The sequence below is a fragment of the Pongo pygmaeus genome, chromosome 23, assembly GCF_028885625.2.
Source record: "Pongo pygmaeus isolate AG05252 chromosome 23, NHGRI_mPonPyg2-v2.0_pri, whole genome shotgun sequence".
Classification (NCBI taxonomy): Eukaryota; Metazoa; Chordata; class Mammalia; order Primates; family Hominidae; genus Pongo; species Pongo pygmaeus.
Genome location: NC_085931.1, coordinates 26,404,382 through 26,416,088, shown reverse-complemented (window position 1 = coordinate 26,416,088; position 11,707 = coordinate 26,404,382). Strand labels below are relative to the sequence as shown.

Sequence of the window (11,707 nt, the reverse complement as noted above, 5' to 3'; positions counted from 1 at the left end):
GTTCACTTTACATTTCATCCTCTCCAACATCTGTTATTTTTGACTTTTTAATAATAGCCATTGTGAATGGTATGATATCTCACTACAGTTTCAATTTGCATTTCCCTGATGATTAGTGATGCTGAGCATTTTTTCTATATCTATTGTCCATTTTTATGTGTTATTTGCAAAAATGTCTACTCATGTTCTTTGCTCATTTTAATGGGGTTATTTGGTTCTTGTTTTCTTTTGTTGTTGTCGAGTTTCTTGTTAATTCTGCATATTAGTACTCTGTCAGATGCACAGTGTGCAAATATTTTCTATCATTCTGCACTTTGTCTGTTCACTCTATTGCTGTGAAGAAACTTGTTAGATTCTTTAAGTCCCATTTGTCTATTGTTTGCTTTTTGTCTTTTCGTTTTTAGCTTGTGCTTATGAGTTCCTAGTCGTAAATTATTTACCTAGGCCAATGTCCAGAAGAGTTGTCCTGGTGTTTTATTTGAATACATTTACAGTTTGAGGTCTTATATTTAAACGTTTAATCTATTTTGTGTTAATTATTTACATGTTGAGGGCGGGGGTCCAGTTTCATTCATGTGCATATTGCTATCCAATTTCCCCAGCACCCTTTATTGAATGGGGTGTCCTTTCCCTGGTGTATAGGTTGATTAATTTTTGTTAACTTTGTCAAAGATCACTTGGCCATAGATTATGTGGCTCAATTCTGGGTTCTGTAAAATGTACCCAAGAGCCTTGATTCTCCTGGGGCCTCAGTACTGATCTGCTCACTGCTTGAACTCTGTTGACTCAGTGATGCTCCTATCATTGTAGTGGTTTGTTGTCATGTGATGGCTTTCCTAAAATTGTGGACAATTCTGTTTTCTTTTATTATTATTATTATTATACTTTAAGTTTTAGGGTACATGTGCACAATGTGCAGGTTTGTTACATATGTATCCATGTGCCATGTTGGGGTGCTGCACCCATTAACTCATCATTTAGCATTAGGTATATCTCCTAATGCTGTCCCTTCCACCTCCCCCACCCCACAACAGTCCCCAGAGTGTGATCCCCTTCCTGTGTCCATGTGTTCTCATTGTTCAATTCCCACCTATGAGTGAGAACATGCGGTGTTCTGTTTTTTGTCTTTGCGATAGTTTACTGAGAATGATGGTTTCCAGTTTCATCCATGTCTCTACAAAGGACATGAACTCATCATTTTTTTATGGCTGCATAGTATTCCATGGTGTATATGTGCCACATTTTCTTAATCCAGTCTATCGTTGTTGGACATTTGGGTTGGTTCCAAGTCTTTGCTATCGTGAATAGTGCCGCAATAAACATACGTGTGCATGTGTCTTTATAGCAGCATGATTTATAGTCCTGTTCAAACATCAGCTAGGGATTTCATAAGAAAAGTGTTGTCGAATTTTTCATTTCTTTTCCACATTGCTCCTCAGACTTACTGAGATGGGTTTCTGATGTCAAGCTGAGGCATTTTCCTTTCCAAGTGTTGGATTTTATACTTACCTGGGTATTAAATCACTCCCTGTGTGGAAATCAGCCTCATCTATCACACCTTCCCTATAAAATTTTTAGAAATTTATTTGTACACTGCAAGCAAGACACTCCATGATGAGGACACATTCCATCTTTCTTGTTGTTTCATAAAATTACTTTATTAGTGTAAATTTTTCTCTGCAAAAAAGGTGGTATCTGGATTCTAATTAATCATCCTGCTCTTTTATCTCCACATTCTTCTCCAACACTATTTCCTGCAGTTTAAGAATGTCATATGTTATAGATATTTGTATTCAGCCCCTTGGAAAGATATGAGCTCAAGAAATAAGTGGCCACATATCAGTGATGCATGTGGCCGAGGTAACGGGAATCTTAGATGCTCAATCTTTGTCAAACAGGATACAGCCTCTGCTTACATGAATCACTAACAGGGAACATGCCATTTAATAGTACAGAATAGGAAAACAGACAGGGCTCTGAGTCTGGTTGGTATAGGAAACACAAGCCCTGGCAGGAAATGGCATCTCAGCCACACTTGCCTGTTCTGCAGAGGTAGGGAGGGAGCACCACTGAGACGCAGCCTGGGTTCTTGTACAGGAGGCATCCTGGGCTGTGTCTCTATGCTCTCCATGCGCAGTAATACGTGGCTGTGTCCACAGGATCCATGTTGGTCATGGTAAGGACCACCTGGCTTTTGGAGGTGTCCTTGGAGATGGTGAGCCTGTTCTTCAGAGACGTGCTGTAGGAATTTTTGTCATTCAAAAAAATGTGTGCAGGCCACTCCAGGGCCTTCCCTGGGGGCTGACGGATCCAGCTCATACCCATTCCAGAAGTGCTGAGTGAGAGCCCAGAGACAGTGCAGGTCAGCATGAGGGTCTCTGTGGGTTTCACCAGCGCAGGACCAGACTCCTTCAAGGTGACCTGGGACAAGACCCCTGTGGAGAAGACATAAGAAGATGAAGCCCACAAAGGAGAGAACTGATGTTTCCCTGACCACAATACTCACAGGAAGGGTTGGTCAGCAGCAGGAGTGTGGAGCAAAGCGTGTCCATACTGGGGCACAGGAGTCACTGAGCGAAGCCCCATTCTCGGCTTTTGAACCCAGAGGAGGGTGGAGCTGGTGGAGATTTGCATCCCCTCATCTGAGTCCTACTCTATGGGGTGCACTCAGGTCTCAGGACTCAGTAGGGGAGTGCATCTGTGGTGAGGAGCAGTGAGCCCTAAGGTGTGGGCATCCACGTGTGCTCTCCATGGAGGACTCCATCTCATTTCAGGACCATGCCTCTCAGCCAAGGCTCTGAGATTCCTGCTCCTACAGACAGAGTCTTCTTTAAGGCTCACCCAGGGAGCATGCAGCTTTCTGGTTTTAGTCCTAGAGGAGGAGAGTAGAAATCAATAGAGATGGTTTTCTTTCTTCCTTCAGGAGAAGTGAGGGTGGGAATCTGGTAGAGCAAGGGGCTTCTCATAAGTTTCTGATAAAAATCCTCTTTGTTTAGGGGGAAAGTGATGATTTTTTTAAATGATAGAGAATACGTCAACAAAACATTTAAAAATGTATTGTGTAAAGAAGTGTAAATGGCATCTCAGCCATTTACACACTGCAAGACACACTGCTTGTTAGTGTGTCTGCACACAGGTGCATTCCTATAGGAATGTTCCATGGATAATCAATCTTGTCTTTATGCCCTGTCAGCCCTTTAGGAAGAGTAGACTGCATCTCTGGCATCCCTCTTCCAGCGCATGAGTGAGCAGAGGCTTTAAACCGGGTAATTGGAGGAATCCCAGGGGAGCAGCTGGCAGACTGTTCCCAGCCTTGATTTCCACCTGCCCTGGAGGTGGTCTCTGTGCTCATAAGGCCATGGAGACTTTTGTCAGTTCAGATTGACCTAATTACTGCAAACAATAATGTACAGTAATTGGAAATTTCTAGAACAATGCACATATACATACACACCTCCATGCTAGCCATTCTGAGCTCTGTGATTTAGTGGAAGTTAAGCATTTGCACTGCAGCCATAAAGTAGGATCATTATGTAACTCACAATGTTGTTGTAAAATCATAGTTCTGCAATAATTAAAGCCTGGTGATTTACACTGGGCTCTATTGCTGAGAGTTTTGGTTGTCAGCTGCAGGAAACAAGACTAAGAGGCAGTGAGATAAAATTAGTTTTCTTAGATTTAGAAAATGGCCTGGATGTGGCTCATGGAAAAGAAGACAGTAACATTCAAAGTCGTAGCCAATAAGCCCTGGGTTTTTACCTCACTTACCTCTTAGAAGCTCAACTAAAGCTGACTTTCTCCTTTCATTGTCTTCAATAATGTTTCGAAGTCTGGGAAAGATTAAGGTTGGGCTAAATTTTGCCAATGTTACTATCAATTCATAATAAAAATGATTTTTTGAGTTATTTCTTAGAGTAAAATAATGACAAATTAGCTAAAATGTGTACCGATACCTGTGAGCAAATATAATACGGAAATAGGCATGTTCTAATACTAAAAAATGAATATTAGAAGTTGGGATGATATTAAGTGAAATTCAGTGGAGATGTATTGACCTGCATATTACTGTGTTATTGTGTAGTCAAGATATTTTAGAAAATCATAGAATAAAATTCAACATTCATTCCTGATAGAAATGATCAAAAATTAGGTATACAAGAAGGATATCTCAAAAAATAAAGTGCATATATGAGAAAAACACAGCTTTCATCACACGAAGAATGGAAAAACTGGGAAATTTTCCTCTAAGAAGTGGAAGAAGACAAAAATGCCCATTTTTATCACTTTTATTCAGAATAGTACTGAAATGCTAGCCAGAGTATTTAGTTAACAGTAAAAGGAAATGACCTCAAATTTGGAATTGTGGAAGTCAGATTTCCTGTGTGCAGACAAAAAGATCTTATATTAAAAAAAGAAAACTAAAGCCTTCTCAAAAACTATTAGAATTCATAAGCAAATTAAGTAAAGTTGTAAGATTCACCATCTACATACAATAATTGGTGGCATTTCTATATGGTGACAGCAAAACATCTGAGAATGAAATCCATGAAACATTTCCTTTTACAATAGCTGCAAAATATACCTAGGAATAAATGTTACCAAATAAGAGAAAGATTTCTGGAAGAAAACTATAAATTATTGGTAATAGAAAATGAAATGGACGTACATAAATAGGACATATACCCCAGATACTCCACATTTATGGATTGGAAGAATTAATAGGATTAAAATTTTCATACTACCCAAAGTTATTTACAGATTAGATAAATTATCTATTAAAATAATAATGGCCTTCTTCACAGAAATAAGAAAAGCAATCCTACAATTCACACATAGGCATGAAAGACCCAGAATAGAAAAGACCATCCCCCAAATGCATGGCATTTACACATCTGCAGTTCATTCATTTGATCATAACAGTCCCCAAACTCTTAACTCATTTCATCATCAACTCTAAACTCTAAAGTTTAAAACATAATTTAAATATTAACTAAACCATACACAGGTACAATTTGAGGTACAATTATTTCTGAAACAAATTTCTCTCTAACTCTGAACCAGTAAAACCAGATATCTTATTTTATTGGGGCTGCTTTAACAAAGTGTCATAAAGTGCATGACTTTAACAAGACATATTTATTCCGTGCAGTGCCAAATGCTGGGAAGCCCAAGACAGCCAATCACGTGTATGTAAATGTTTCCTTCCTGATTTGCAGATGGCCATAATTTTATTGTATCATCTCATGACGGGGAAGCAAGAGAGAAAAGCTCTCCCATGACTTTTTATTAGAGCGCTAATCTCATTTATGATGGCTTCACCCTTTTCACCTAATCACCCCTTAAATGGCCCACACCCCAATTACACCACATTGGGGATTAGGATTCCACAATATTAATTTTGGAGTTGCATACACATTCAGTCCATAGCACTGGACAAGTTATTTGATTTCAAAACACAGTGGTGAGTTAGGCATAAAATAGACATTTTCTCCCCCAAAGAGAAAAATAGGAAAGAAAAGAGGGGTGATGTGTCCCCAGCAACTACAACGCATAACAAAACAAATTACCATAGGCCTTAAGGCTCAAGTGGAATCTTCTCTGGACCAAGCTTCTTCTTCTTTCCCAGCTCATTGCAGCAGCAGAATTAATTCCAATGCTTTAGGTAGAGGCACCAATAGGTAACTGCTGAGTTAAGGTCCCATGCCAAAGACCCCATGCAGCCCTACACACAAGGCTCGCCGGGAGTTCCTAAGTTCCAGGCAGTGGTAGGAGTCTTTTCCTCAAGGTTTTAAGCATGGACGGTCTGGTCTGTTGAAACCAAGGTAGTGGTCATGATTACTTCTAAATAAATTCAAGGTTTATTTTTCTTTCTTCTGGAAGAATAGTGCACATTTGCAACCAAGTAGCTCCATCCTGTTAAATCTGAAGAATCTGACAGTATTCATCCATTTTGTCCCATCTCCATTCTTGTTCTTTAAAACCTGCATTTATTCTCTTTTAATACCATAAATTATTTATCAAGTGATATCACAGCCTCACACTCACTGTTCTCTTCAGAACACACTTTCTGATATTTGCAACACAGATAGATTGAGAATTTTCCAAGCCTTTAAGTTTTGGATACTTTCTCCCTTATAATTTCATTTTCAATTCATCTCTTTCTTATTAAAAATGCCCAGGAGAAACCAAACTAAACTTTCAACATTTTACTTAGAAGAGTTCTCAGCTAAATATTCAAATTCGCTGCTCAAAGTTCTCTTTTACTAAATATCACAACATAGTCTAGACAAGTTTTTTTGTCACTTTATAAAAAAGATCACCATTTATCCAGTTTCCAGTAGCACTCTACTCATTTTAGTCTATCAGAATAACCCTTAATATATAAATTTCTTTATGCATGTCAAAACTATCCAGCCTTTTACACATAACCCAATTCCAAGGTACTTTCACAGTGTTGAAATAATTGTAACATCAGAACCCCACTTCTTCATCCGAAATTCTGTGTAGTCAGTTCAAACAGATTAAAAACGATCATACTTGGTAACTTACGCAACCTTAATTTTATCTCAGTTCCTCAATTCTGGAAATTCAAAGATAAACATGCTGGCAAGATACTTTTTATTTTGAGGCTTCTACTGTTGGCTCATAGCAGCCACCACATTGCTATTTGGTCACGTGACGTCTTCACGTGGAGCATGTGTGTGTGTGTGTGTATGTAAAGAGAGAGGAGGGTTCGAGGAGAGAGAGAGAGAGAGAGAGAGAGACCCTGATGTCTTTACCTCTACAGGCATTAATTCCATTTTAATGATTCCACACCCCTAATTTGCTGCACAATTAAATACTTTCTTTGTTCGTCCATTATTGAATTGTAAAGAAATGCCTGAGGCTGGGTAATTTATAAAGGACATAGGTTTTATATGGCTCACAGTTGTACAGGCTGTACAGCAAGTGTGGTGCTGACATCTGTGTCTGCTAAGTGCCTCAGAAAGCTTACAGTTAAGGCAGAAGCTGAAGGGGAGCAAGAGTGTCACATGACAATAGGGGGAAAGATAAGAGAAGGGAGTGGTACCAGGCTCTTTCAATCAGCTCTCATGTGAACTGATAACTCATTCATCACCAAGGGGATGACACTAAGTAACTCATGAGGGATATGCCCCTAATGCCATACCTCCCAGCAGACTTCACTTCCAACATTGGGGATCACAGTTCAACATAAGATTTGGAGAAAACACACATCCAGACCACATCATTCTACCCCTTATGTCTTTCTTACATTGCACTATACAATAATCCCTCCCCAGTAGTCCCTGAAAATCTGAACTTGTTTTGGCATTAATTCAAAATCCAAAGTTCAGACTCAGGGAAAAGTTCCTTTCACCTATGAGACTGGAAAATCAAAAATAAGTTATTTATGTCCAAAGTACAATGATGGGTCAGAAATTGGGTGAGGAGTCCTATGCTAAAAAGAGAAATTGGCCCAAAAATTGGGTAAAGATTTTCACGGAAGGCCAAAACCTAGTCAGACAGTCCTTCAATCTTAAGGCTCTAAAATAATCATTGACTCCATGTCTTGTGACCTGTATGAGGGTGGGTGCCCAAGGCCTTGGGCAGCCCTAGCTTTGTGACTTCCCTAATGCAGCCCATAAGGCTGCTCTCATGGGTTGGAGTTGGGTCCCTGTGGCTTTTCCATACTCGAGCTGCAAGCTGCCTGTGGATCTACCATTCTGGGGTCTGGAGGTTGGTATCCCCCTTCCATAGCTCCACTTGGCAATGTCATGGTAGGGACTCTGTGTGGAAGATCCAACCACACATTTTCCCTGCGATTGCCCTGAAAGATTTACTTTGTCCCCTAAAAGAGGGAAGTGCATGGTAACAGTTGATGTAATTTAATGATGTATCTGAAAGCTTCATGGTCATACAAATACACATATATGCACAACAGCCCAGCAAAGATACATAAGTATGCTCAGGCAAAATGAATGTATATTTAAACACCAAAACACCATGCCCATTTGTTTCATATTATTCTAATTATTTAATGGCATTTAAATTGTGTTTGCAGTTTGAGATTGTAGTACAAAATAATGTTTTCATATGGGTATGTCTGCCTATTCCAATATTTTAAAAAAATACACTTCAATACATGTTTTGGTAAAACTGTATGTAAATGCCATTCTTGTCAAATATATCACTTAAATGTGCAATGGTATATATTTTAAATATTGGCCTGTTATTAATAAATTGAATAACTAATAAGGCAAGCATCGCTTTTTAAATTGTATTACATTATTTGTTGGTTTTAGATTGTAGTTTTCAAACTAGGCAGGATAAAAATTCCTTATTTGAAAAGTTTTGCAAAAGAAATTTTGGGCATGAATATTCAATACAAACTCTAATCTTTATTTGCCAATATGCCTTTATAATAGAGACCATCTGGCATTATGAAACTAAACCCAGCCCATGCTTTTCAGGACTCACTCACAATGGCAGCTTCCTAGAGGGTGGTGTGAGAGTGTGCAAGCACATGGGGATTTGGACTTCATAATCAAAGGACTAGTGAGCCCCAGGCCTGAGCACATAGAGGGCAGCAGGAGGTGAAGAGCCCACTCTGTGGTACTTAAGAAAGGGAGGGTATGGGATGAGGGTGATGTCTGCAGGGACCTAGAAAAGGATGAGGAGGGCAGAGAGTGCAGGTAAGTAAATGAGCATATTCTAAGGAGAACTGTTATACTTCTAAACTTGGTTGGCTTCAGTGATTATGAAAAGAAAGGAACTGATTCACCAGACTTGGAAGACAGAAAGTAAAGGGACTTTATTTTTCTGCATGGAGACTGAGGAAGATAAAAGGCTTTCAAAGAAGAAGAGAAGGTGGAGAAACAGTCTGAAAAACAGGACACTGGAAACCAAACAAAGTGGAGAAACAGAGCCTTTAAAGTGCTGTTTATTTTCCACAAACAGCAGATGAAAGAAAAAGAAACAAAACACCATGCATATGCTGAGTTAAAGTTAGAAAACATATACAATTGTTTGACTATTACAGCACAAAAACACAAAACTCTATTCATGGAAATAGTTTGTATTGAGGATATGCATTTTTTTTCTAAGACAGGGTCTCACTCTGTCACCAAGGCTGGTGTGCAGAGGCACAATCACAGTTCACTGCAGCCTCAAACTCCCAGGCTTAAGGAATCCTCCCTCCTCAGCCTTTCAAGTAGCTGGTTGCACCAATCTCAGCTATTTTTTCTTTTATGTATAGAAAGCATCTCACCATGTTGCCAGGCTGTTCTAAAACTCCTGAGCTCAAGTAATCTGTCTGCCTCAGTCTCCCCACGTGCTGGGATTACAAATGTGATTTAAAAAATTTTACTATTTTAATAACAGTATTATTTTTAATAATTAAAATATATAAATAACCTATTTTAATAATTGTCCCGAGAGACCATTGCTAGTATTACTCAGAAAATATGCAGCTATAAAAGTTGCATTACATCCCAGTTCTAAGTTAGTGTTTTGTAGGTAAAAGAAATCATGGAATTAAAAGGAAAAAACTGTCAGACATCCTGGGGAAGACTTTTGCTTGATGAGGTCAGGAATTTCCAGGGTCTGAAAGGAAATCACAGCCTCTGAAGCTCCTGATGTGCAACTGCCTTCTAAGAGAATCTGCATGTCCTGAGCGCCCCCTGATGGTTCTGAGCGCCCCCTGGTGGTTCTGAGTACCCCCTGGTGATCTGAGCCCAGAATTGTTGTCTTTAGCGCCACCTATGTCCTGAGCGCCCCCTTGTGGTTCTGAGCACCCACTGGTGGTCCTGAGCGCCCTCTCGTGGTCCTGAGCGCCCCCTGTTGGTTCTGAGTACCCCCTCTTGTCCTGAGCGTCCCCGAGTGTTTCTTAGCGCCCCCTGGTGGTGCTGAGCGCCCCCTGGTGTCCTGAGCGCCCCCGGTGGTTCTGAGCGCCCTCTGGTGGTTCTGAGAACCCCGTGGTGACATGAGGGCAGTAGTGTTGCCTTGAGCGCCACCTAGTGTCCTGAGCACCCCCCTTGTGGTTCTGAGCACCCACTGGTGGTCCTGAGCGTCCCCTAGTGGTTCTGAGCACCCCCTGGCGTCCTGAGCACTCCGTAGAGGTCCTAAGCACCCCTTTGTTTCCTGACCACCCCATGGTGGTTCTGAGCAGCATCTACCACGCAGTTCCCTCCTGTCTCTGCAGAGATTTTTGTGTCTGGGCTCACACAGATCTTCCCTCTCCTGTGTCCCTCACTGTAATCCACGGCCTTGCCCTTGGCTTTCAGGTTGGTCATTGTAAGGTAGACTGCACTTGAAATGGTGTCGCTTGGGAATGTAATTTATCTGTACTCATGGAGAGTAACCCTGAGAACTCCCATATGATCTCTCACTGTTGCTGCCCACACCAACTCCTGTTGTGAAGCATGCTGGACCAAGCTCATGCTGTACCCAGTAAATCCAAAACCAGAGGCTTTGCAGGACAGTCTCAGTGAACCGCTGGGTTGTTAAATTTTTCTCCTTCTGACTCCATCAGTAAACATCACACAGGACTTCTGTGAACACAGAGGAAACAGACTGAGAACAGCTCCAAGTGGAGCAGCCACAGCTAGACCTGATTCACAAGAGACACTAATATTGAGGGGGATGAGAAGGGAATCCAGATCAGTGCAGACCCCATGGTGTGGACACTGAGGAAGGGCACAGACATGGGGTGGCTCCATACCAGGGCCTGAAGGAAGAGCGTATGAGCTGCCTTTCATGAGGAGGGGTGGGGACACATTTCCGTGTCTTCATGTTTGTGGTCATGGGTGCACTGCTCAGCATTGCTCATCCATCCTCTGTGTCTACATTTCGGGAGGGCAGGGTCAAAGGATTTCTGGATCTGCATGCATAGGGTTATTCTGCCCATTACTCTTTTTTATTCTCTAATGTGGACACTGTTCAGGTATCTTCATAGTAGCACACATTATCAACAAATACGTCCAGTAAGAAAATAAAAGTACATTTCCAGAGAAAATGGACACCTGTCTTTAATTGGTACATTTAGAACTGCAAACTACTGTTTTTGACAATAAGGCAAAGTTAGGTTACAAAGAAAAAAAAATACAGATCTACACTTTATTAGGGAGGGGGTTTATAATTACCATTATCTTGAGATCATTTTGCCACAAAACAATTCAACATTGAATATATCTGCCTGTGTAAGGAAACAGTAAATGTGGACATATGTGTACTTATCTGAGTGAAGAGTTCACATGGAGACATGTTTGCTTGTCTGAGACAAGAGTCCACATGAGGAAAAGTCTGTTTTCTGAGGAAAGCGTAAATGTAAGGACATACGTGGTAGTCTGAGGAAAGTGTCCATGTGGAGACGTGTGTTTTTGTCTGAGGGAAGAATCCACAAGAGTAAAGGTGTGTTTGTCTGACAGAAGACTCCACGTGTTGACAGGTGTGTGGACTCATCTGAGTGTGAATGCCCATTTAGGGACAGTATATGCCTGAACTGAGCTGAAGTTTGGGGAAAATCGTTCTCAATCAAGGAAAGAAAATAATCCTGTGGATTATTTGCTTGTCAGGATGAAAAAACTTGGGTCACATAGAAAATTGATTTTTTAAAAATTAAAGATCTTTAGTGAATGTCAACATCTTATATGCAAATAAGGAAAACTAATTCATTCTTTGTTGCGTGTGTCTTATGGCATCCTCACCA

At 40.6% G+C, this 11,707-nt stretch overlaps 1 gene segment (V, D, J or C); it reads right to left on the bottom strand.

Moving 5' to 3' along the window:
- Positions 1 to 2,118: 2,118 nt before the first annotated feature.
- Positions 2,119 to 2,552, bottom strand: LOC129023657 (immunoglobulin heavy variable 2-26-like). The segment is given in 2 exon segments: positions 2,119 to 2,435; positions 2,507 to 2,552. Coding segments are annotated over 2 exon segments (363 nt in total).
- Positions 2,553 to 11,707: the final 9,155 nt, after the last annotated feature.